The following is a 27962-nucleotide window of genomic DNA, read 5'->3' as shown; positions in this document are numbered from 1 at the left end:
TTGGTTTCTCTATCATCCCCCTTCTCTCTTCCTCTGGCAGGTATCTCTGTCTTCCCTGCACCAGCTAGAGTTGCCCACTCCAGCTTTACACTCTCCTGCAAAGAATTCTTTGGTCTCTTGTCCATTTTCATTCTTGATTTGCTATATTCCAACACCCAACTGCAAGGGGGTCTTCCCTGCCCCACAGGGGAAAAAAAATGTATCCAGTGCTGTTCTCCTGAACTGGTCTCTTCCCGCCAGCAAGGGATGTGAGAGACATCCTTCCATCTACCTACAGATTCTCTAGGCTGGTCTTTCCCTGCCTACGGGGACAGACTCTATTCCTTGTTACTCCTTCTGACTATTTCTTGGCCTGAACTGTCTACAGGGACTCCAACAGCTTTCCCACTGGTCCCGTTAGCCTGACCTAACTAACAACCAGAAAGCACTCCTCCCTGAGGCTGAACTTCTAATGATGAAAAATAACTTTTTTTCATTCTTTTGTGGTTATAATCCAGGGAGAATACTCCAGTATTGCAGAGAAGTCTACTTATAATACAGATAGATATGGATATAATAGTGCATAGCATGGTTTGGACATCAGGACAGGAACCACTGTTCTACAATAAGTCAAGGCATTGTGAGTGAGACTTTCCCCACCCCTTAGTTATAAGAGATTTCATTATGGTAATAATCAGTATATCAACTAAAAATTGTGATTTACTATATTTAGATATTTTATTAGTAGATTAAGTTAATAATAATGGATTAGATAAAAAAGATACAGTAGAGCTCATTTAATCCCATATGATTAGCAATGATATTCTGATTAGCAATGTCAGATGATCAGCAACTTCCCCACAAATAACCATCTCTAGGCATGATCTGTAGCTTCTAGCTATCATCTATTATATCACAGTAGTAAGTGTTTAGCAATGACAGTTTGCAGATTGTGATATTCCCTGTTAATAGCAAGCAAGTGGTTAATAGCAAATTTGGATGATCAACCTATGCTTGCAAATTGAGAGATTATCTAAAATTAGTAAACCCTGTGGGGGTATAAAGCCCTGTGGAGCCCCAACCTTGGAGTCTTTCAAGTCCTACCCCTGACTGACTGGCTTTATTATGAGACTGGAACCTTCTCTCAATAAACCTATTTTCCATGGCTTGGAGACTTGGCTGTTTCTTTCCTTCGTCAGATTTAGAAATTTTCATGACAGCATCTAAATGGTGATATTGGCTATATTTTCTTATTTTCTGGAATTTTGACAGTTCAGGAGGGGAGGATTCATTTTTCATTCTCTCAAAGTCTATTTTCTAGAGATTTTCACAAATATTTTTTAAAGCTGATCAAAGATTTAAAAAAATTGATCCATCAAAAAGGCTCCCTCCACCACAAAACTTCACATCAGTAAACTGTAAGGAATCAAATCTAGTCTTCTGAAAATGATAATTACTCACCTGCATGCCACACTCAAAAATTTACTGTTTTTCTACTTAACACTCTAGGAATTATTATTATTATTATTATTACTACTATTTTATAGATGAGGAGCTGAGATTATGGAAGGTAAAGGTCATCTAGAAAGTCAAATGACTTTTAAATTAGTCTGGACTCAAGACCAAATCATCTACTCTTAAACGGTGTTCTCACAACAGGTGAAATGATGAGGCTCTTTTTCTCTGTCATATTATCTACCAATGTCAACCAACCATACCTGAAATGCAAAGTATCTCCATTTCCTTCTAACTTAATTCCCTTTTCAGAAATTTTGCTCCATTTCTCCAATTCACATACCTATCAAAAAACCAAAAAAAATTTTTTTGGTTTTTTTGTGTGAGGCAATTGGGGTTAAGTGACTTGCCCAAGGTCACACAGCTAGTAAGTGTCAAGTGTCTGAGTCCATATTGGAACTCAGGTCCTCCTGACTCCAGGGCCAGTGCTCTATCCACTGTGCCACCTAGCTGCCCCAAGAGTTTTTGTTTTTTTGGTTTTTTGGGTTTTTTTGTGGGGCAATGGGGTTTAAGTGACTTGCCCAGGGTCACACAGCTAGTAAGTGTCAAGTGTCTGAGTCTGGATTTGAACTCAGGTCCTCCTGACTCCAGGGCCGGTGCTCTATCCACTGTGCCACCTAGCTGCCCCAAGAGTTTTAATAAATCTCACTGAGGAGTTTACAAATGACAGTCATAAATGCCCTTTATCACTTCTAAGCCTTATTTCTGTACCCTTTGTCTTTGTTTGAACTCTTGAACTTCCACTATAGAGCTGGAGAGAAGCTCAAGAGTTGTCTGGTCCAAGCCCTGGCACAAGACCAGATGATGCATAAACTTTTTTGCAAAAACGATTATCTTTCTTTTTTCCACAAACTCCCCACAGATACAGATTCCATATAGATTCCATATTTTCCCTTAGTAGAACGTGTGGTTCTTCCTTGTGATGACTGAAACTCCCTCTTGCTGATCTGTAATCTACTTTCTTCCTCTTTTTCCTTTTTTTGTTTACATAGGGACATCAAACCATTGGGGAATAGACTATGTGCCAGGATTCCTCCTCTCTTCCCTTAGTTGGGTGGAACCATACCTTTTCTGCGTCATTACCAATGATGGAATAAATTCTAGTGGTAAATTTTGGCTGCATATTTGAATATTGAGGTCAAACAAATATTATGGTTATATTGTAAAGAGTAAAATATAACTCATTAGATATGATAAATTATGTCCTGCCACAGAAAGTGGTTCAATTAAATAGCAAAAATATAGCCAGAGAGTCCTTTAGATCAGGAGAGATGGTGATGTTCACTATTTGAAGGCCTAAAACAAAAAAAAGAAATTTCTTAGTTTCCTAAGATTTAGCTCTTTAGATAGTTCTGGATAGCATGACCACACCATTGCACTGCTGCCATGAAGGTATATATTTAAAGAAGCAATATTATATATGATAATCTATAGGACTCAAACAGTGAAGCTTTGTAGGCCATGATCTTAGAGTTCACTCTTCTAGGCAGGCATATTAGATTTGGCAATGGAGTGAAGTAAGGTTTTACAACTTGACTTAGAAAACTGGCAGCAAGCCCTGACCCTGGGCCTGTTGAGACACTTTCAAATCATAACGTTCTCTATTTGCCCATTCCCATAAATTCAAAATACACTAAGTTTACAGGTGGCAGTGAGGCAGGAACTGAAATACTTTTCAGTGCAGGGTGCTTAAGAGCTGGCATGAGCAAGGCACCCTTTGATAACTATGACCAATGAACTTTTCTTACTTTATTTAGCCCTATAAAGCTCTTAGTTTCTGTTTCATTGTGTCACATTACAGAAAATATCTTCTAGAACCTAGACGAAGGAAAATTACTAGAGGAGACAGAAAAGAAACACATAATAAAGCTTTGAAAAATATTCAAAAATTGGAGGCAGCTAGGTGGTACAGTGGATAAGCACAGGCCCTGGATCAGGAGGACCTGAATTCAAATCTGACCTCAGACACTTGACACGTACTAGCTGTGTGACCCTGGACAAGTCACTTAACCCTCATTGCCCAGCAAAAGAAAAATTTAATTAAAAAAGGAAAATATTCAAAGATACTGAGCAAACAAGTGTTAGTAAAATTAAAAAGGGGGGGATGCAGAATGAAGCTGTATCTGAAGTTGCAAAAGGTATGTTCTACATGGAGATGTGTGTAGAAGACAGTGAGAGATTTTTATCCTCTCCTATCCTAAAATTTTGATCATCACCATCTGGTGTGTTCTGCAAGTTGGTTCCCTAGCAATAGGTTCAAAGGCTCATAGACTCAAAGGAAATATAGAGCTAAAAGGTAGATTAGAATCCATCTATTCCAGCCATTTCATTTTTACAGATAAAGAACCTAGGGACTAAGTAATTTGCCCAAGATTATACAGGTAAGCATCAGTGGCAAAATTTGAACCATATGAGATTTTGTAAATCAAATAAAGGCTTGAATATTACATTGTCAGAAAGGGACAGGAAGAGTTTTATGTAGCTACTTGCTAAAAAGTCTTTCATTGTAGAAGAGAATTTTAACCAGCAAAGGAAAAGAATTTACTGAAGTCTTTCTCACTATTATTGAATTCATCAGTGAATCAAATGATCCCTCTGCCTTTAAGAGTTCTTCAGAATTCTTGATGGAATTTCCTCACAGAAAACTCACCACTCAAAACTGGATCATCCTTGGGAGAAGAGGGGAAAAAGTTTGGGGAGACCAACAAATATGAAAAAGTGCTCTTGCTGAAATTAAAACAATTTTCAAGACAAATACAGTTTCAGATATGAGTCTTTAAATATATTGATATCTTATAGGCTGGATAGATAGAACAACTAAGAATATAATAATATTGAACATTTAACTGGATAAATGAGATTAATTTTGCTTTGGGTACTTTTTTTCTTTGAAAAGTTTTGTGCTATATAATTTAAACTAAAGTGACATAATCATAGGTTCGTTATCATAAAGGGACCTTTGAAAACATCTAGTCCAAACTTCTTGCACTGTTTTCCTTGGAACCCTCTACATGCTTGGAACCCCCTAGATGCTTACCTAGGACTTCTTTCTAATCTTTTCTTTTTATTGAACTGTATCTCAAGGAAATTTGCCATCTATAGAGCATGGGTCCTGAGTACCTTACTGTATGGCAGGGAAACATGGACTACATACAGTAGACAAGAGAAGAAGCTTAACAGCTTTCACGTGCACTGCCTTCAGAGCATCTTTGGCATATCTTGGTCAGATAGGATCACCAACACAGAAGTGCTCCAATGTGCGCAACTTCTGAGCATCTACACACTACTGAAAGAAAGACAGCTGCGCTGGCTCAGTCATGTGCACCGCATGCAAGACGGGCGCATTCCTAAAGACCTACTCTATGGCGAGTTAGCCTCAAGCCAAAGACCTGCTGGATGCCCCCAGCTTCGCTACAGAGATGTATGCAAACGAGTCTTGAGGGCTCTGGGAATAGAGATCGGCAGCTGGGAGGAGATGGCCAAGGACTGCGCCCGATGGAATTCAGTACTCAGGAGCATCTTGTGCACAGCTGAGATGGGCCTCCAAGCTCTGGAGGAAGAAAAACGAATGAGATGCAGGAATCAACGGGCAACAGAGAGCGCAGTTTTCCGTTGTCTTCGTTGCGGCTCCCATATCGGACTGCACAGCCACACTGTGGCCTGTGGCTCTTCAAGGTGCTGATCCATGGTCGTCCTAGACTGGCAGAAGCCTGCTATCTCAAGGAAGTGACACTGGGGGAATCTTGCTGTGTCCTTGATCCATCTTGGCTCAGAGACCTCCGGCACTTGAGACCTAGTTACATGTTTTTGGTCCCAGATTTTTACCTCGTGATTCCACACCCTCCAGAAAACAAGAAAACATTTTCTATAGTTTGCAACAAAGGAAAAAGACAATATGCAAATTCAGAAATACACCAGTGTAGCTTTTGGCTCCTACAACTAACAGACAGTTCATGTGAAATGCCTGTATTGTCCAATATTCTCTGCCCCTGTGTCCTCTCCCTCTAACTGGATGGTTCCTCCTATAATCTTCATTTAAGGAGAGTGCTGAGGCTGAGCAGTTTGTCTTCTCCAAATTGCACTCTCAACTTTCTCTGCCATGCCCCAGAGCAGAGTACCTTTGTCCCTCCCTCCTTTTCAGCTTCCCACAAGCTCCTTGAGGACAGGTATCGACTTTCTTTCTGGTTGTATATGTATTTCTTGTGTCTGATGCATAGTGAGCATTGAATAGATGTTCATTACTGTCTGATTGATTGATCCTATAGGGCCTTGAGTGACTTGAAACAGAGACAGAGAAACTGTGTTCTCTGCCAGTTCCCACTTTGGGGACTCTCTAAGCAAAAGACTTTGTGAGAGAGAGAAGATGCCAACTCCAAGTTACTGAAGAAAAAGATTCTGGGAGACATGAGAGGAGTAGACAGTCTCTATCATGTCCTTATATCCAACTCGACACTCTAGAGACTTCTGGGAGTTTCCCTTTGGAGGAGACCCAAGACCCTCTCTCTTGATCCTATTATTAAATTATTGACCCCTCCCATTACAAAAATAAAGAATGAACCTATAGTAGAGATCATTACTATAAGCTATTCCTCTCATAAATTGTTTAATTATTCAACCAATGTTTTAATTTTATAACTTGAGTAAGATGCTGTAATAAAGCTATGATACATGTCTTGTCCTTTGCAATATTGTATCTTAGGGTGGTCAGAAAACACTGATTCCTAGAGAGAAGGCCCATAGGATATTGAAGATGATGATTAGAAAGGGGAAGGGTTTGGGTTTTTTTTTTGTTGTTGTTGTTGTTTTGGCGAAGCAATGAGGGTTAAGTGACTTGCCCAAGGTCACATAGCTAGTAAGTGTCAAGTGTCTGAGGTCGAATTTGAACTCAGGTCCCCTTGAATCCAGGCTGGTGCTTTATCCACTGCACTACCTAGCTGCCCCCAGAAAGGGGAAGGTTTTTAATGGATTTTTCTGCTAAATTATACATTTGAGAAAATTCCATTGTTGAACTCAGGGAAGTTTCCCACAACTGGTCACCTGAGCTAAAATGTAGAATTTAATAAAAGCTATTGAGATATTTGAGAAGAAATCTGCTGAGGTAGAGAAAGAGTCCAACAAATGTGATTATGTCTTAGATTTCCAAAAGACTGAACTTGGTATCACCATCAAAAGTTGTTGTGGAGGGGGCAGCTAGGTGGTGTAGTGGATAGAGTACCAGCCCTGGATTCAGGAGGACATGAGTTCAAATATGACCTCAGCCACTTGACATTTATTAGCTGTGTGACCCTGAGCAAGTCACTTAACCCTCATTGCCCCCCCCCCTCCAAAAATTGTGGAAATTAAGAATGACTAGTGCTATTGAGACATTCTCTCCAGGACACAGAGACTTTGTAAACAAAACAAAACAAAACAAAAACAAAAAATGTCTATTTGAATATGACCAAGAATAAACAGATCCAGGAACATGCCCTTTGGGCCATAACAGTGACTATGAATCAACTTATTATTAGTATCAACAAAATTGATACCACATAATCATCTTATGGCCAGAAGAAAAACAAGGAAATTGGCAAGCAAGTCAGCACTTTCATTAAGCCCCCACACCCTCATTACAACAGAAGTTCTACCCCATTTTTTTGGGGGGGGGGAGTTATTTTACTTTCAGTTTTGTTTTAAATTCATTTATGTATTAAAGTACTTCACAAAAGTTGATTAAACACCAAATGTAATTGGATATCTGTTCTTATTTTTCCTTGGAGAAAAGTAAAATACAGTCAGTATGCCAATCGGTTTTATAAAGAAAATTGTAAACAAGGATAGACATTTTCTTAGACAAGTTACTACTTTAAAATCCCTTTTTTCCCTTTTACTCATTGTTAGGGTATTATTTAGAATTTTTAAAAATCGGTGCTCATATGGATCCTAGCTGCATAATCTTACAAAATAATACCTGTATTTATTTTTTTTAAATCCATCATTTAGTAATTGGTCTTTAGTTTGAAGCATTGATGGGAAAAGGCCAAAGGGAGTACCTTGTTTTGTTTGAGAAGGGACCCTTTGGTAAAAGATTGTCATTCAATCAAAATCACCTTCCTTGTTGACTTTGTTTTGTTTTGTTTTGTTTTGAAAAAATAATTAGGCCTGCTTTAATAGTATTTTTTATCCAAACATCCCTTTATGTGTTCAAAATAAGAGCACTGCTCTGAGTCTTAGCAGCTTTCACAGTTCTAGTTTTTTCCTAATAGTCCTAAGTTAGAAGTGTCTTGCAATACAGTTTACAAAACATGTATATGCATTGGCAAACAGCTTAGGGCAAGGACACTGCTTCCTGTTTAAAAAATATATTTTGATCCCTTTAAAACCAGGCTATGTCTTAGTTCAGTCCATGTTCCAGTTCAGTGCCTTACATTCAACAATTTTGTATTAAAAATACTCTTTTTGCAGGAAAGGCCAGCAAAAAAATTTACATATGCTACAAGTTTTACATGTATTTACATGGCTCTCTTTTCCCTAGGTCATTTACAACTGTATCCTAATTTAGAAGGATTCTCCTATTTGATGCTAGACCAATTTTGCCAGTTTTCGGTGACTCAATACATTTGAAAACTGTTCATTACATGCCAAATACCGAATAAAGATTACAGTATCTTTATGGAGCTTTTTGGTACATTCTAATAAACAATACTTTTGCTTATCCACAGGTGTATACCTAAGGGGATGCCTCTATGTAGTTCCTGACCATGGAGCAACTGAGAAAGAATAGGTGTTCCTAGAAAATCAGGAATATCCCTTCTACAAAAGCCAGTAACCCCTAAGGGATGGAGCAGGTCTCAATCCTTCCATGTTATGTCATCATTAACCACAGTGAGTCCTTTTCAGTACAAGACCACCTTGTTGACTAGCACCACCTTCCTTATCTAACCTTTAATTCATCATATCAAGGAAGGGCTCCTATCACACATCTGGCTATCCCAAAAAGCTCACATTCCATTTGGCAGTACAGTTTGCTATTCCATTACAAATGGCTGATGTTCAACCAGTCCTTTATCCCAGCCACAGGGAAATAGAAATGATTTTAGCTTGTTTTCCAAAAAGAACAAGTCATCTGTTGCCTTACATTAAATGTTCACTGCACTCTTGTTTTTGCCTAGAAACATGATCACAGTATATAAATTTCTTTCCCTAACTAAGAAAAGCCCAAGAGTCTATACCATAAATCCCTTTATAAATTCAAACCATGATTTAAGTTCAAAACTTGAAGAGCTGCTATTCAATTAAGGACAATTGACATCAAGTCCAAACATTCTAAATGACTGATTTCAAACTGCCATATATCTCCTTAGTCACAGGGCAAGGTGTGAACACACACGAACACACAATCATGATGAAATTTTACATCAAATATTACCTACTATCATCAGTCCAGCGGCTTTATATAGATGAAAGACATAAATTCCCTAACCATGAAGTTTTTACATTTAGGAACAAAGACTGATTTGTTCCTCTCCTAAAAAACACTTAAACATCAGCAATCTGATTCTCTCACATCACAGCTGGACTTTAAGTAAGGTTTTCAGTTGAAAGGTCATTATTTCTTTATCAGAAGGATTCAAGGAAACTGGATCCCAGTGGCGGGGAGGTTTAGGCAGAACACTCGGTGATGGAGGCTCACTAAATTTGGCGCCAGCATAGTTCTGATTAGTTTGGGATTTCAAAACTAAATTGGAATTCCAATTTGGATTATTTGGGAAATGCCCATTCTTCCCCCCATTGTGTACAGCCTGCTGTGTAGCTGCAGATGAATTATAGCAATGTCCTCTTTCTTTCTTCTTGTGAGCAACAATCTTCATCTTGGTGGGGGGGGCTGATCGTTATTCTTTTGCCTATTAAGTTGCTGTTGTTGGTTCTTACTAATATTTCTAGATTGGGAAACTGGAAAGTTGAATCTCTCTCTCCACCGCCCATCTCCAGCTTCTATGTCACCTTTCAGTCGGTTTTGCAGACTGTAAGATTTCCACCACTTGTCTGAGACTCTTCCCTGCTGTCAGGCCCAGGATAACAAATGTTGATTTTGGCCAGATCTGTTTCTATGACTGAGTATGAATGTTTTCATGGGCTGATCTGCTGAGTTCAACATCGGAGTCTCCTCTGCACCCAGGTTGGGGGGAGAAGTCCCTGCTACTCCAAGCTCCGCGAGACAGCAGCAGCCCCTCGTCGAGAAACGGTGAGCCAGCGAGCGCGCGTGCTACACAGAACAGCACCGGATCCAACTAGATGGAAGCTCGAAGACCGGCTGCTCTCACCGTGTTCAGAGCAGCCACCTTCTTCGACCTCCTCCTTCCGTCACCCCAGACAAATGGCGGGAGGCCAGTTCTACCCCATTTTTGAAGAGGAGTAAAAAGCCCCCTAAATCTGCTTTTGTGTATTCATTGAATATTCTTCTAAGTCTGATTGAATGGACTTAGTTATTTATAAATTCCTTTACTAAGGGTTTTAAGATATAAGGAAAAGCATTTCTGGAATTCAAATTAAGGAATTATTTATAAAACATCTATCATATAGAGATAATTATGTGTGATAGTGAGAGAGATGAAAAGTTTAACATATAGGCCTTATTTCTACAGAGTTAGAGGGGATGTGACATGTAACTGTAATACAAATGTAATACAAACTAACATTTTTCTCTATTCAGTTCTTTAATAATAACAGCTGCCATGTATATCATAGTATAGAGGTTACAAATTACTTTCCTCATCTTTCACAGAAGAAAAATATCAGGGCACGCAAAGCTACATGTACCTGCTTATAGCAGTACATAGCTATCACATAGTCAAAGACCCAGGAGAACAACAATGATGAAATCCAAAGAACGGAAAGAGCATGGCCGTTAGGAATCCAGGCAAAAAATCTAGTGGAATAACAGACTATAGATTCTCATAATCCTTGAAGAATTCCGCTGAGGACATCTAGTTCTGTCACAGCAACTAAGTTTTTTCCTATGCTTCCTCATAGGAAAGGAATTAGTCTCAGGATATTGGCAGCTGGGAGAGAGAGCAGGTACTTATTTGCACCTATAATAAAGTTTGGTGGGGTGCTGGTGGAGAGCATATCCTGACATGTTATTCATGCACACATTTGCACCCTTGAGTCCTTTCCAGGTTGTTGATTCATCACAGCTAATCTAGAAACATTGGGTATATTTTCTGGGTTTTTAAGAGTTTGGGTTTGGGGTTTTTTATGTCCCAACATTCTATCTATTTGCCCTTTTGCCCATTATCCCAGAAATGATGCACTGAAAAAGAAAAAATATCTCAAAAACTAGCTATTTGGACCACATGTAGACACAGCTTTCATCTTGCTTACTCTTCTCACCCTAACAGTGATTTATTCGCATGAATCACAAGCATTCTTTTTCTTTTGAATTTATAAGCATGAGTTACTATGTGAGCATTCCATTTTTCCTTGTTGCAGCAGAAACTAACTTTTAAAATGCATCAGCAAAAGATATTGAGTTAGGACAGCAGCTAGGTGGCACAGTGGATAGAGCACTGGCCCTGGAGTCAGGAATACCTGAGTTCAAATCTGGCCTCAGACACTTGACACTTACTAGCTGTGTGACCCTGGGCAAGTCACTTAACTCCAATTGCCTTGCTAATATATATATATATATGTGTGTGTGTGTGTGTGTGTGTATGTATATGTATGTATGTATATGTATATACACACATATATACACATATATACATATATGTATATATATATTAGTGAGGCAATTGGAGTTAAGTGACAAATATATATATATATATATATATATATGGAGAGAGAGAGAGAGAGTTAGAAGAAGGTACAGATATCTGATTTGTTCTACCTTTGAAGAATGTAATGCCTCCTACAGAGAAATGAAGGATACAGCCCTAAAGATTTGTGAGGTATAGCAAAGATTCATCTATTCACTACCTATTATGGTGTATATTTTATCATTCAACTCCACAGATATTTAAATAAGCAGTGATTTGCCAGATACTGTGCTCGCCAATGGGGACATGAAGAAAAATGAGTTGTTGACATTCCACTGGAGGGAATAATACCAAACATTTCTGTGACACTTCCAAGTTTACAAAGCACTTTACATACATGTTCACTGACTTGAGTCTCACACAAATCCTGTGCCTGGATACCATAACCATTATCATGCTTGTTTTATAGATGATGAAAATAGGGCAGAGAGAAGTTACTTACACAGCCAAGGAAGTTCTTACTAGGTTGGAAAAGTTTCAGTTTGGGGCTTGGAGAGATTTTTCCTCTGTCATAAGAGGATTATTCTGGCTAAGTATGGAAAAACTTATCACCACATTAGACACAGGCAGATATATTTTGGTCACAGCCAATTATAACAATTTAGGCATATAGGGAGGTTGGGATATGCATTGGTGGAGGGAGTAGCCAGACTGACAAGATCACAGGTCCTTCAAGTTGACAAAAGGATAGACTTTCTCACTCCATGCATTGTTTGTGATAAGATGAAGGAAATCTTACATTGATTACAAGAAAAATAAATTGATTCAAAATCCCATTACTAAAAAGTCTGATACAGAATAGACAAGAAAAATGAGAAAACACAGAATTAGAAACTTGTATTCCTGGGATAATTGTGAATGGACAGTTGAAATAGAATGAAATAATAATCTTGGACAAGCAAGTGCTAGTTTTTTTCAATGAGGTGAAGACCAGAACCAAACTGTCTATCCCAAGAATGAGAAAGTTTAGAAGTTAATTAAATATTTTTCATTAGGAAACTATTTCTAAATAAATCCTTTAAATCTAAGTATTATTTTGTTTGGCACAAAACAAAAACCAGTATATATTTTTTGAAATGTTATGCTGGAATAACTTAAAATAATTAAATGACACTAGAGATAGCATGGCTTAGTGAATAGAGGGCTGGGCTCAGTCAGGCAGGATTCAAAACCCAACTGCAACAATATGTGACCCTGGACAAGTCACTTTACTTATATGGGCCTTAGGTAGCACATTAGGATTTATTTGCCAGAATGATGGATTTAAGGCCAGAGGGATCTTATAGGTCATCTAGTTCATCCGTCTCATTTTACAGAAGAAGAAACTGTGACCCAGGGTAACTTCTCCAAGATCACAAAGGTAGTAGCAAAGCTGAGAGTAAAACACAGGTCTTCTGACTTGAAAGGCAATACATTGCATTTATGGCTTAGAAGGATGTAATCTACCTTGGAGGAAAAATTTTAAAGGCTAATTAAATCATATTCCTTTCCATTATCTAAATAAGAAAAATGTGTGGTTCTTACATAGTTATATAAAAAATAAAGAAGACATGGTTTTATTTTAAATTCACATAGTCAAACTAACTCATTCATCCCTCATTATTCACAATCAAAAAGAAGATATTGAATGGCATCTATCATACAGATGTGAACAAAATAGCACATTACATATTGTCTGGACAGCAATGATATGTTACATTATATTATATTATATCATATCATATATCATATCATATTATACTGTTTATATATCTGAGTTCCAATGTGCATGAAATATGACCATTTCATTTCAATGTTAGAGAAATATAAGGCATTTCAATGAAGGTATTAATTTTTTTCTTTTCTTTTTCTATATTTTGACTGCCTGTTTTCTAGAAATTTTTCACAAACTAAATGTGACTTCTTAATGCATCCATGTCCACAAATCTTACCAGTTTTCCTTTCAATCTCCCTCCTTAAAAACATACAAAATAATCCCTTACATATGTTAGTTAGCAAAGTACATAATTCAATTCAGCAATCATTTATTAAGTGCCTATTTTGTACAAGTCACTAGGGTAGGTATAAACATACAAAGACAAAACCCCAAAACATCTCTGTCCTTAGGAAGCTTATAATCTATTGTGAGACCATGACATTTATGTAAATAAACAAAGTAATACTAACCAGAATACCAGGAGGAAGACTCTAAATGAAGGAATTACAAAGCAGTATAATTATAAAGAATCAAACGAACTTCTCAATAACAACTCACTTATCCACAGTGCTTTAATATTTACAAAGCACTTTTTTCACAACAATCCCCAAAGACAAAGAGCACAAGGATTTACCCAACTTTTACCAATGATGAAATTGAGGTTCAGAGAAACGAAATTTGGGGCAGCTAAGTGGCACAGTGGATAAAGCACTGGCCCTGGATTCAGGAGGACCTGAGTTCAAATCCAGCCTCAGATACTTGACACTTACTAGATGTGTGACCCTGTGCAAGTCACTTAACCCTCATTGCCCCACAAAAAAAACAAACCCAAAACCAAAAACAAAAACAGAGACACCAAATTATTTTCTTTATGTCATATGATTAGGAAAGGTTCAAACCATGATTGAAACCCAAGTCTTCAGACTCTAAAGAGTTTTCCCTCTCTATAACACATTGAAGTTACATTCGTCAGTTACAGGGTATGCAAATTTCTGTTGTCCTTGTTCATAACTGGGGAACAAAGGATGGTCATTTCCTTCTGTTTTAATATCCTTTTCAAAAATTCAGTTTCCTGCTTTTTAAACTTAAAGTTATTTTTAATCATTCTGTAATAAATCCATATCTATATGGAATTTACAGATGTTGTTCCTACTTTCCCCCTTCATCCTTCCTTCCCTTTCTGTCTACACTTCCATTTTTTGCTTATACTTTCCACTACAGCTACCAAAAAAAAGGACCCATAACAGCATCGATCTGGGAAGGACCTCAAGAAAGTGTCTATTGAGGAAGAATAGGAGAAGCAGAAGGAAGAGAAGGAGGAAAGGAAGAAAAAGGAGGAGAAATAAAAGGGGAAGAAAATGGACAATGAGGAGAAAGAGGAAGAGGAGGAGGAGGAGGAGAAAGAAAATGAGGGAAAAGAGGAGAAGTTCTTTACCTTTCTCCCAAGAGTAGTCTTTACTGTGTTCCACAGTCTCTGTTCTAGAATGGGCAACTTATATGACTGCCAGCTGTGAGAATTTCTAACAGGCCCTCTTCTAAGTGATGGGAACCTTGCTCTATTGCCAAAGCACATGCCCATTTTCTATTGTTTGTTCTTCTCCAACATACTCCCATCCCTACTTCTGGAAAAAATAGATTATGGCCAGACATTTGGATATTAGAGCCAGAGTAAGATTACTATCATAAGATCATGGATTTAGAGCTAGAATTGACCTTAGAGGTCACTGAATTCAACCCCCTATTTTTCAGAGGAAGCCATTGAAGAACAAGGTTAAAGAACTGCCCCAGTTCATACTGCTCATAAGTATATAGTATTTTAACCAAGTTCTTCTTGATTCCAAGTCTAACCCCTAACCATTGTTTCATGGTGGTCCAATAAAGATTATAATTGGTGAATTACCTATCCTTATGTAATGTTTATATATCATCATGTTGCCTGACATAGATTTTCTAACATGCTAAAAATATTTGAAAATCTCTTAGATTGGGGAGACAAGTGAATATCAGTATTCAGAACTCAAAGATGTGGGAAAACATGCAATTCCCTAAACTTTAGCTGGGCAGGCATGTACTTAAATCAAAACCATAATACCCTACCAAAAAAGTAAATAACAAAGAATAAATTTTGTTAATTATAATCTTCAGGAATCCAATGGGTATAACCATATAGAGCATGCTTCTACTGTTGTCTCTTCTAAGTGTGAGAGATCCACAGGAAGCTCAGTTTGGGGCTTGATTGGTTCCCTTGGCTGGGTTGATGAAACAGTAATAAGTATGAATTAATCATAGAATATTAGTCTTGGAAGACATCTTAAAGGTCATCTGGTTCAAGCCCAAGGTCACTAGAATAATCTTGGTGTTCTATATTACAGGCATGATTTGGTCTCCAAAGAAAGCTTGATTTTTGGCTTGGCTAAGGGGAACCATCCCCAGTAGGCCTATTCTCGTGCTTCCAGAGAAGTGCTTATCCCATTTGTTTATACCTATTAATTCAACATAGTCTAGAGGGCAGCTAGGTGGTGCAGTGGATAAAGCACCGGCCCTGGATTCAGGAGGACCTGAGTTCAAATCTGGCCTCAGACACTTGACACTTACTAGCTGTGTGACCCTGGGCAAGTTACTTAACCTCCATTGCCCTGCAAAAAAAAGAATTCAACATAGTCTAGGCACAGTAACCCAGTTGGTGAGGCAAAAAGTGAAGTACTTCACCACTATCATCATTATTATCATGTTTTAGAATTGGTATGAACTAGGCCCATATTTGGAGGCCCAAGGGGATTTTCATGTTTTCTTTAACTGTGTTGTTTCATTACTCAATAGGAATAGGAAATAGCTAGAAGAAGTGAGTCAAAATAATATAATGATAGAAAAGAAAACAGAGAAAAGAGGTGAAATAGGTTAAAGGAGGTGAGAGGAATGGGCAAATTGTGAAATATTCTCTGCAATGAACCCTCTCTGTGGTGATTTGAGATTCTCTAGAAGTAGATAAGTGTAGGAGATTATAAGACAATTCACCCTATGGCATGCTAAAAATGTGGCCATTATTTTCTGATATCTTCCTATGAGAAAATAATGAGATTTGGTAGATATTCAAAGGCTCACCTGGAGATTAATCTAAACTGATTGAATTAAGTGAGAGTGATTGACTACTGATTAGCATATTTCAAGTTAATTAGGTTGTAACCACACCTGGCTAGCCCTTAAGAAGGTATTGTTCTCAGAAGCTAAGGACTTTGAACTCAACTTGAGACCACCTTCAAGTCCAGTGAACCAATGGATTTGGATGACACCTACCAATCAGCTTGAAGCAGTGTGTAAGGATCGCCTCTGCTCCAGACCTATAAAAAGCTTCCACGCTCAGTTTGCTGGGGAGTGATTGAATCAGGCTGGTGGCAGAGGACTTGAGGAAGAACCCAACCAGGCTGTAACTCTAGGTTAAATAGGCCTTTTCTTAACTTTCTGAACTCCACATGAATACCTGGTGTGCTTAAATAAATGCTTAATGCCCAAAGACTTGTGCTAAAGCTTCTAATTTAAGGCGACCACACATTTAGATTTTAAACATCACATTCCACAAATTGTATCCTCATTTTATGAAGCTTGGTAACTCTTGCTGAATAGCACTTAAGTAGAAAATTGGGGAGGGTATGTAAAGAGTTTCAGGCAAATAACCCAACCTTGCTAATTGTGTCTTTCTTCTTAGACTCCAATTTTATTTGAAAGATGAATTAAATTTGCCAGTGCCTTTCTAAACTCTAAAACAAGTTCATTGAAGTCTTGATACCCTGAAGATTTTGAAATCACATCAAGGTTCTTTTGGGGCTTCCCACAAAGAATTCCCACAAAGATTGGTCTCACCAATCAAAACTGGGTCAATCCTGGCCAGGACCTAGATGAAAAACATTCATATTTACTACAAAAACAATTGGCAGTGGGGCAGCTAGGTGGCGCAGTGGATAGAGCACTGGGCCTGGAGTCAGGAAGACCTGAGTTCAAATTCAGCCTCAGACACTTGACAGGTACTAGCTGTGTGACCCTGAGCAGGTCACTTAACCCCAATTGCTTCACCCCACCCCACCCCAAAGGAAAAAAAAAAACAATTGGCAGAGTAAATAATGCTACTGCTAAGAGGCTTAAATGTACAAATGCCTTTGAGGAAAATGTCCAAATCACCTTATAAGATGCACACACAGAACAAATAGGGAAAAAATCAGACATTTAACTGCATAAGTTAGGAAAACGAATAGTTTGGTACCATGAAACTTTAATAAAACAGTGTTTATAGGATATTCTGTAAAGGACCTTAGAGATAATCTAGTCAAGCTGCCTCACTTTTGGATGAAGACCTTAAGGCTCAGAGATATGTTAAGTGATTTGTTAAAGGTCACTGAAGTAGTTGTTACCCACAATGATTCAAATTCAGGCCATCTTTCTGACTCTAAATTCATGATAAAACATAATAATGGAGAATTCCATTAAATCTCCTCTGATTAGTCCTCCATGAGATCTATATCAATGAAGATAATAACTATAATCAGTGAGATCACAGATTCAATGAAATATTGGTAAGCCTTGGAGAAACATACAAGTTTGTGCAGGCAGTTCATAGGATACAAGAAATTTTGAAGAGTTAGATCTCATTTAACTTGAAACAACTGGTCCATCACATAGGACAAGTAAATGAATTAGTAAGGAACATGAATGAATCAGTCATAAAATGTTTCTACTTATAGGAAGCTTAAAGGTCATCTGATTCAAGCCTCTCATTTAATAAGGGAAGGAACTGAGGCCCAGAAACATGATTTGACTTCTCCAACATTACTAGTCTAACTAGTGTCAAAAATTAGACAAGAACCTAGAGCCCAGATCTACTACTTTATGATCTACTGTTCTCTTCACAATGGCTTTTCTAAAGATTTACAATTTGGTTTGTATTATCACTAATTAACGCTCACAGATAGCACTTCAGAGTTTGCCAAGTAGCGTCATTAGATCCTATGAGATAGGTAATGCAATCATTAGATCTCATTTTGAGGTTGCGACATGTCATGGGTCACACAGATTTTAAGTGTTATAGGTAGGACCAAAATTAAGGTAATTTTTTCCCATAAGACTGATACTTTTTGTTGCTGATGATGATAATAGCACTTACATAGACCTTTAAGATTTTCAAAGCACTTGTCATCTCACTTTATTCTCAATACAACCCTGTAATATATGGGTGTTGTATAAGAAATATTCTATTTTACAGAGGAGATAATTGAGGCTGAGAGAGGTTAAGTGACTTGCCCAGTGTTGCACAGCTAGGATGTAACTGAAGCAGAATTATGAACTGAAGTCTTCCTGATTTCAGATCCAGCACACTATCTATCCATTACACCAACTCTATATGACAGCACTGGTGAAGGACCCAAGGGTAGGAGGAGCCAAGTGATATGTTGCAAAAATTCCAAGCCTATTCCTTATCTCTTCATTTACCATAATATTTGATTCTGTCCTTGTAGCGCCTCAATTCCTTTTGACCTTATACTATGTTTTAAACCTTCCTAATCCTTGATTTAAGTCAATTCAATGAAGTCAGGTCAAGTCAATTTCTTTTCTTTTCTTTTCTTTTCTTTTCTTTTCTTTTCTTTTCTTTTCTTTTCTTTTCTTTTCTTTTCTTTTCTTTTCTTTTCTTTTCTTTTCTTTTCTTTTCTTTTGTGGGGCAATAGGGGTTAAGTGACTCACCCAGGTCACACAGGTAGCAAGTGTCAAGTGTCTGAGTCCGGATTTGAACTCAGGTCCTATTGAATCCAAGGCTGGTGCTTTGTCCACTGCACCACCTAGCTGACCCTCTAGTCAAGTCAATTTCAAATGTCCCTGACTCAGCTTGGTTTTTTAGGTCCAGTGATCTTCTGCACTTATTTCCCAATTACTATTTCTTTCTTTCTTTTTCTTTTGGCAGAGCAATGAGGGTTAAGTGACTTGCCCAGGGTCATACAGCTAGTAAGTGTCAAGTGTCTGAGGCTGGATTTGAACTCAGGTCCTCCTGAATCCAGGGCCAGTGCTTTATGCACTGTGCCACCTAGCTGCCCTCAATGACTATTTCTTGATGCCGACTCCAATACCCTCCTCCTTTTCTCACCTACAATCTGTCTCCACACACTGAAGAACATGTGAGCATTTTCTAGTTTTGCTTTTTGTTTTTGCTTTTTTTACAAATAAAGAATATACACATTCAAAAGTAATACAACAGCATAAGGTCATTGGATTAAAAATGTTTTTCTTATGTTATAAGGCTCTGAATGATCTGTGGAAGGCACACTAAGGTGCTTCCTGTCTGCCCAAAAAGGCTGCTTAAAAAGAAACTGATGGCAGTCATTGCTTGGATGAGCCTTTGGCTCCTGGAGAGTGGAATCCAAATAATCCCATACTTAAGATAGTAAGTAAGCAAGTCTAGGAATCCAGGGACAGCAAAAGACTGGACTTTAACTTTAGTAGAATCTTTTCCTTCCACAACTGACTAAAACACTTTAAATTAAGATGGTAGGTATTGGCAATTATGGAAAAAATACTAGCTTTGGAGCCAGATCACCTGGGTGCAGACTTTGCTACTTAATATGTGACTTTTGACAAGTTACTTTTATCTCTCAATGACTCCAGTTTCTTCATTTGTAAAATAAAGCATTAGAATAGTTGATCTCCAACTATCTTTGATAAAGGACTCATTTTTCAAATATATAGGGAACCAAGTCAAATTTATAAAAATACAATTCCCCAATTCATAAACTGAAAGGATGTGAATAGGCAGGGTTTTTTTAAATCATAAAAGTACTTTATCATTTTCTAGTTACATGTAGAGATAGTTTTCAGCATTTGTTTTTATAAGATTTCTAATTCCAATTTTTTCTCCCATCCTCCGTTCATTCTCCCCTCCCCAAGACAGAAAGCAAGATGATATAGGTTATATATGTTCAATCACATTAAATATATTTCTGCATTGGTCATGTTGTGAAAGAAGAATCAGAATGCAGCAAAATAATGGAATTTGGTAGATGCCCAGGAGTCCAACTTGATTGACTTAGTAGTGTTTGAATTGGGTGTGAATGAGGAACTACTAAGTACCCACTTAAAGGTGATTAGATCTTGAATTTAAATTTAGCCAACTCTGAAAAGGAGTGTTCTCAAAGGCATTGGACTGCTACATCAACAGGAGACCACTCTCAGCTAATCAACTTGAAGAACCTCCCATTTCTGGGAGGAGGACAGGAAGTAGGAAGTTGAAGCTGGTGGAAGGGATCTTCCTCTTTTGGTTGGAGACATTGGCTTAGTGACAGGATTTCAAGTGGGCTGTTAGGAAAGGAAAGGTTTCTGTCTCTCTGGCTATACCAAATAGATCCAAGCTTTAATAAATCCTTAAAAGCCTAAACTCTTGGTGAACTTATCAGTGATTTTAGCCAATTTCCCCCAAAACTGGGGGAACACATTAGAACCCACATTTAGATTTTGAAACAACACAAGAAAAAGGGGAAAGCCTCAATAAAGAAAAAAAAGTAGAAAGAGTATGGTTCAATATGCATCTAGATTTCACAGTTCTTTTTTCTGCATATGGAAAGCATTTTCAATCATGAGTCCTTTGGAATTATCTAGGACCACTGTATTGCTGAAAAAAGTTAAGTCTCTCACAGTTGATCATGACACAATGTTGTTGATACTGTTGTACAATGTTCTCCTGGTTCTGATCATCTCACTCAACATCAGTTCATGTAAGTCCTTCCAGGTTTCTATGAAATCCGCATGCTCATCGTTTCTTACGGCGCAATAGTATTCCATTACATTCATATACCACAACTTGTTCAGGCATTTCCCAATTTATATGCATCTCCTCAATTTCCAATTCTTTGCCAACACAAAAAGAACAGCTATAAATATTTTTGTACATGTGGGTCCTTTTCCCTTTTTTATGATCTCTTTGGGATAAAGACCTAATAGTGGTATTGCTGGGTCAAAGGATATGCACAGCTTTATAGCCCTTTTGGCATAGTTCCAAATTTTTCTCCAGAATGGTTGAATCAGTTCACAGCTCAACCAACAATGCATTAGTGTTCCGATTTTTCCACAACTTCTCCAACATTTATTATTTTTCTTTTTTTTTTTGTCATATTAGTCAATCTAATAGGTGTGAGGTGGTACCTCAGAGTTGTTTTAATTTGCATTTCTCTAACCAATAGTGACTTAGAGCATTTTTTCATATGGCAATAGATAGCTTTGATTTCTTCATCTGAAAACTGCCTGTTCAAATCCCTTGACCATTTTTCAATTGGGGAATGACTTGCATTCTTATAAATTTGATTTAGTTCCCTATATATTTTAGAAATGAGGCCTTTATCAGAAACAATGGCTATAAAAATTGTTTCCCAGCTTTTTGCTTCCTTTCTAATTTTTGCTGCATTACTTCTGTTTGTACAAAATCTTCTTAATTTGATGTAATCAAAATCATCCATTTTGCATTTCATAATATTCTCTATCTCTTGTTTGGTCATAAACTGTTCTCCTTTCCAAAGATCTGAGAGGTAAACTATTTCTTCATCTCCTAATTTACCTAGGTATCACCCTTTATGTCTAAATCATGTACTTATTTTGACCTTATTTTAGTATACAGTGTAACATTTTGGTCTATGCCTAGTTTCTGCCATACCATCTTTCAGTTTTCCTAGCAGTTTTTGTCAAATATTGAGTTCCTATCCCAGAAGCTGGAATCTTTGGGTTTGTGAAACAGTAGATTACTATAGTCATTTGCTACTGTGTCTCCTGTGGAACAGGCAGTTTTTAGACAAAGAAATCAATGCTATCTATAGTCATATAAAAATGCTCTAAATCACTACTGCTCAGAAAAATGCAAATTAAAACAACACTGAGGTACTACCTCACAGCTATCAAGGTTACTAATATGTCAAAAAAAAATAAAATGTTGACTGTTGGAGGGGATTTGGGAAAACTGAGACACTACTGCACTGTTGGTAGAGTTGAGAACTGATCCAACTATTCAGGAGAGCAATTTGAAGCCATGCCCAAAGGGCTTTAAAACTGTGTATCCCCTTTGATCCAACAGTACTACTGCTAGTTCTATATCCCAAAGACATCCAAAAAAGGAAAAGGACCTATTTGTACAAAAATATTTATAGCAGCTCTTTTTGTGGTGACTAAAATTTGGAAATCAAAGGAATGTCCATCAATTGGGGAATGGCTAACCAAGCTGTGGCATATGATGGTAATGGAATATTATTGTGCTATGAGAAATGACAAGCAGGATGATTTCACAAAAACGTAGAAAGACTTATATGAACTAATACACAGTGAAATAAACAGAATTAGGAGAACATTGTATATAGTAACAACAATATTGTTTGATGAAGAATTGTGAATCACTTAGATTTCCTCACCAATACAATGATCCAAGACAATCCCAAAGGACTAATGATGAAGTATAGTATCCACCTCCAAAGAAAGAAGTGATTTTTATTTAATACAGACTGAAGCATGCTTTTTTTAACCTTTTTTCTTTCTTTTAAAAAAATTTGAGACTTCTTGTACAAAATGACTAATATGGAAATATTTTACATAATTGCTTGTATATTTGTATATATACAGATGTGTATATCTGTGTGTGTGTCTATATGTATATATATACACATATACATCCTTACACACATATCCCATGTATGACTGCTTATGGGGGTGGGGGAGAGAAGGAGAGATGGAGAGAATTTGAAATTCAAAACTTCAAATAAAAATGTTTTAAAAAATTTTAATTAAAAAAAGAATAGTTGGTCTCTAAGGTCCTTTCTAGAGCTAAATCATTTTTTCAGTGATCTTATAAAACCAGGGCATCAGATCATCCCAGTCAACTCCAGTCCATTGTGCCTTCAAATACAGAATGTGAACTATTTTTTGACCTATAGGAAATGGATCTAGACCTGAATTATTTTTCTGATCCAGACTCAACTATTCTCTTGGCATCCTGAAGCCTGATGGCTGGCTCTCTGGCTCATAATCAGTAGCTCTCTACCTGTTACCATCTTTCTTATGATCCCCAGTAGGCAATCACTGCCATCCCTATGTTACAGGATAATCATTTTGGGTGCTGGGAATAGTTCCCTACTACCAGCACTGTTGAAGTGGTTCTGTAAAAGGCTGGTTAGACAGCATTACTGTTTGTGTGTGTGTGTGAGTGTGTGTGTGTGTGTGTGTATAAAACATACATGTATTTCCCCAGAGTACATCATCTCAGTCTTGGTCTTGGTCTCAATTTCTCCTGCATGTCTTTCTTATACCATGCACAACTCTCTTTATCTCTTGGTCTCTCATGGCTGGCCTACAGTTACTTTAATTTTCTGAACAAGGACTTTCTGTTTTTTTGTTATCTCTTTGTGTATTTCCAGTGCTTAGCATGGTGAGTGGCACATAGTAGGTTTTTAATTAATGCTTATAGACTGACCAATAACTTATCCTTTGCATAATGTGTTTCTACATAGTTGTTTTTGTGTTGTCTCTCCCATCAGACTCTGAGCTTCTTGAGAATGAGGACTCTTTTTTCCCTTCGTCCATACTTAGCATTTTACCTGGCATATAATAAGCATTTAATATGTGTTTTACTGACTGGGGAAAGATGGGGAAGAGTGCTATAGTTGTGTTTGTAAAATTCTTGTAAGTCTCTGAAGGTTAATACTTATATTTTAATGCATTTTATTATTATTTTAAATGGAATTTCTCTTTCTATTGTTCCATTCATTTTTGTTGATACTATATAGAAAGGAGAGCAAATACCTTAGGAAATATTAGTAACTCTCAATAAAACTGTAGACTGCTTGCAAATTAGAATAGACCAAAGAGGAATAAATGACTCCATGGCTTAAAAAGAACTATTAGAAGTGAGCTCTTGAACTCATGACACAATCGCTCCAAGAAACATCCAAATAATGCCATAGGACAATTCGTGGAGCAGCAAAACCCACAGAAGAATGTGCTGAAATCGTCTTCCAACTAAGGACAGCCTGGAAGGTCAGAAGGAGGGAGCTGCTGTGCTGAGACAGGAGGGGAGTCCAACCCCATAGTCACCCTGACATAGATCCAGTCCCAGGAAGACCTCACCAGAGAAGGAGACCACCAGAGCTTCCGAATCAGCTGCAGCACCAATGTTATCTGGAACTAAGCTCACAGTCTGGTAAGTGGGCTGAACCCTTGGCAGGGGGAGATTACAGGGGTCTCTCCTGGTTCTGAGGCAGAATTTGGTTTTTTCACCCCTGCTGGAACCAGGAGGTAGGCTTGAGTAGGAGTAGCCCAGTTGGGGGAGGGGCACAGGCTCATTGGAGCTGACGACCACAACACACAAAGCTGGTTGAATAGCAAGTGGGTCTGGGGTCATTTATGGACCAGGGAACAGGCCAAGCAAGTGAAAAACCTGCTCCTCCTTAAATCATACCACTTGGGACCTTCTGAAGCTTGGGATAGTGCAGCCTGGAAACAGTGCTCCACTTTAAGGAGCTAAAAATCAAGTAAAATAAAGGCAAGATGAGCAAACAGAGAAAGGTGAGGATCATAGAAAGTTTCTTTAATGACAAGGAAGGTCAACGTATTCCCTCAGAGGAAGATGTCAATGTTAGGGCCCCTATATCTAAAGCTTCCAAGAAAAATACGAATTGGTCTTAAGCCATAGAAGTGCTCAAAAGGGACTTTGAAGGTAAAATTAGAGAGGTAGAGAAAAATAGAAAGATAAATGAGGGTGATGCAGGAAAAACATGAGAAAAAAGTCCACAGCTTGAAAAGCCAAATTGGCCAAATGGAAAAGGAAGTACAAAAGTCTCTGACAAAAATCATTGCCTAAGAATTAGGACTGAACAAATGGAAGCTGGTGACTTTATGAGAAACCAAGACAATAAAGCAAATTTAGAGGACAATGTGAAATATCTTCTTGGACAAACTGCAGACCTGGAAAATAGGTCCTGGAGAGACAATCTGAAAATTATTGGTCTACCTGAAAACCATGATCAAGGAAAGATCATCTTCCAAGAAATTGTCAGGGAAAATTGCCCTGATATTCTAGAAGCAGAAGGTAAAATAGAAATTGAAAGAATCTGCCAATTACCTCCAGAAAGAGATCCCAAAAGGAAAAGTCCCAGGAATATTATGGCCAAATTCCAGAGTTCTCAGGTCAAGGAGAAAATATTGCAAGCTGCCAAAAAGAAAGAATTCAAGTACTGTGGAGCCCCAGTCAGGATAGCACAAGATCTAGCAGCTTCTACATTAAAGGACCGGAGGGTATGGAATATGATATTTCAGAGGGCAAAGGAATTGGGATTACAAACAAAAATCATATATCCAGCAAAACTGATCATAATCTTTCAGAGGAAAAATGGGATTTCAATGAAAAAGAGGACTTTCAGGTATTTGTGAAGAAAAGACCTGAACTGAATGGCAAATTTGACTTTCAAATGCAAGACCGTAGAGAACCATAAAAAATTGGAGTTGGGGGGCATAGCTGGGGTCATGAAGTGGGTGGCTGTCTTGTGTCTGAAGCCAGGTATTGGCTGGGATCCCCCTGGGTCCAGGGTGGATGCTTTGTCCACTGTGTCACCTAGTTGCCACATGATGACATCTTTAGGGTTAAATTGAGGGGTGAGGGGAATGCACTGGAGGAGGGGGAAGAGCAGAATTAGCATGGGGTGAAATCCCACATGTAAGGCACAGAAAAGGGCTTATGGAGTAGGGGAAGAGATGGGGGAGGAAAAGGGCAGTAAATGAATTTTACACTCATAAGAATAGGCTAAAAGATCGTAATCTCATCAGAGTTGCCTCAAGGAGGGTGTAATCTATCTAACATTGTAGGAAAATAGGAGGCGAAGGGGATAAAGAGAGAGGGGAAAAAAAAAGGGAGGGCAGATCGAGGGAGGGGACAGACAGAAGCAAATCCCTTTTGAAGAGGGATAGGGTGAAAGAAGATAGATAATAGAGTAAATATCATGGGGAAGAGAATAGGATGGAGGGAAACAGTTAACAATAATAATCATGAAAAAGAGAAAAGGGGGGGAAATTGTACAAAAATATTTATAGCAACTCTTTGTGGTGGCTAAGAATTGGGAATCAAGGGCATGCCCATCAATTGAGGAATGACTGAAGAAGCTGTGGTATATGATTGTAGTGGAATGGTATTAAACTATAGGAAATGACAAAAAGGATGATACCAGAAAAACCTGGAAAGACTCATATGAACTGATGTATAGTGAATTGAGCAGAACAGGGGGGACATTGTGCATAATGACAGCAGTATTTTTCTATGAGCAATTGCGAATGACTTAACTACTCTCAGCAATAAAATGATCCAAGACAATCCCAAGGTACTAATGATGAAACATATTATCTACCCCCAAAGAAAGAACTGATAAAAAGAGCACTTGTGGATTGTACATATATAACCTATATCAGACTGGTGGATATTTTGTGGAGGGGGGAGGAAAGGGAGGGAGGGAGAAAAATTTGGAACTCTAAATCTTATGAAAATGAATGTTGAAAACTACCCTTACATGTAACCTGAAAAAATAAAATAAATGTTTGTTGTAAAAAAAAGAACTATTAGAACAAAAATTTAAATAGAATAGAATAGAAGAAAATATAAGCTATTTTATATCAAAACAATTTACCTAGAAAAAATTAACAAGGAAATGAGTGAGGAAAGGGCGAGGGTAAAGGGACAATAATACCAGGTAAGCAGTAACGTCAAGTAGCAAAAACAATTAAGATCCTGAAAGGATGATTAAAAATAACGAAAAGAAAAGAACTATAATCTACAGAGAAGCTTATTAAGAATGACAACAGGGGCAGCTAGGCAGCTAGGCAGCGCAGTGGATAAAGCACTGGCTCTGGATTCAGGAGGACCTGAGTTCAAATCCAGCCTCAGACACTTGACACTTACTAGCTGTGTGACTCTGGGCAAGTCACTTAACCCCCATTGCCCCTCAAAAAAAACCCACATAAAAAAATGACAACAAATTATGGCATAATAATGTAATTGAATATTGTTGCACAGTAAGAAAAAGGTGAAACAGTTGTATTTGTTGGTCTCTGTTTTTCTTGGTGGGTCAGTACAAATATTTTATTCATTTTCCAAGATATTTAGAATGGGATTTTTCTTTCTATTTCATTCAAGGTTTTGGTAACACTTTATAAAAATTCTTATTATTTTATAGATTATTTTATCTGCTACTTCACTGAAGCTAATAATTCTTTTTTTATTAATTTTTTCCACTGATGTTTGAATTTTTAAAAATGAACTATTATATGATCTTCAAATGGGCTGGGGTTGTTTTTTGTTTTTGTTTTTGCATTTTGGCCAATGTTTACACCTTTAACTTTTTGTCTTAATGGTGTGGCTAACATTTCCAGACTGTCATATAATTGAGAGAAGGTAAATACTTGCTTAACTCCTCTTCCTTTTTGAAAAGCTCCTAGTGTTTCTCCTTTAAAAATAATGTTTTTCCTAGATTTGTGGTATATGATTTTAGCCCTATTAGAGAATGATATTTTCATGCCTGTGGTTTTCAGGTTTTTTAATGTATAAGTGCTCTATTTTGTCAAAGACCTTTTCTCTATCTATTGATATACTCATGTGGTTTACATGATTAATCAGCTTTTCCTAATGTTGAACCATCCTGAATCCCTGGGATAACATCAAATTGCTCATAAGGATTATTTTTTGAAACAGCCTGTCATTCAGTTTTCAACTCATGCATCAGCATATTCAGAAAATTACCAAAAATGAAGAAAAATTAAAATACAGACATGCTTTAGGAAGATTTATTGTTTGCATTTACTTAGATGATCACCACCCCATATATTTATTTGGAATCTACTATGCTAGAACAGCAGATGTACCATCAATATTTCTTCTGTTAAAGACCTATAATTGAAAGTTATTCACTAAGATTCAGTGATTGTATCAG

At 37.6% G+C, this 27962-nt stretch overlaps 1 protein-coding gene across 1 annotated transcript; it reads right to left on the bottom strand.

Annotated features, from left to right (window-relative positions):
* Positions 1 to 9041: 9041 nt before the first annotated feature.
* LOC122755132 (proline-rich nuclear receptor coactivator 2-like) lies at positions 9042 to 14566 on the bottom strand. Its single transcript, XM_044003483.1, is given in 3 exon segments — positions 9042 to 9356; positions 9359 to 9535; positions 14423 to 14566. Coding segments are annotated over 3 exon segments (636 nt in total).
* Between the last annotated feature and the right edge of the window lie 13396 nt (positions 14567 to 27962).

This window comes from Dromiciops gliroides, chromosome 4 (assembly GCF_019393635.1).
Source record: "Dromiciops gliroides isolate mDroGli1 chromosome 4, mDroGli1.pri, whole genome shotgun sequence".
Lineage (NCBI taxonomy): Eukaryota > Metazoa > Chordata > Mammalia > Microbiotheria > Microbiotheriidae > Dromiciops > Dromiciops gliroides.
Note: the sequence above shows the minus strand (reverse complement) of the source record. Positions and strands in the feature narration are given on the sequence as shown.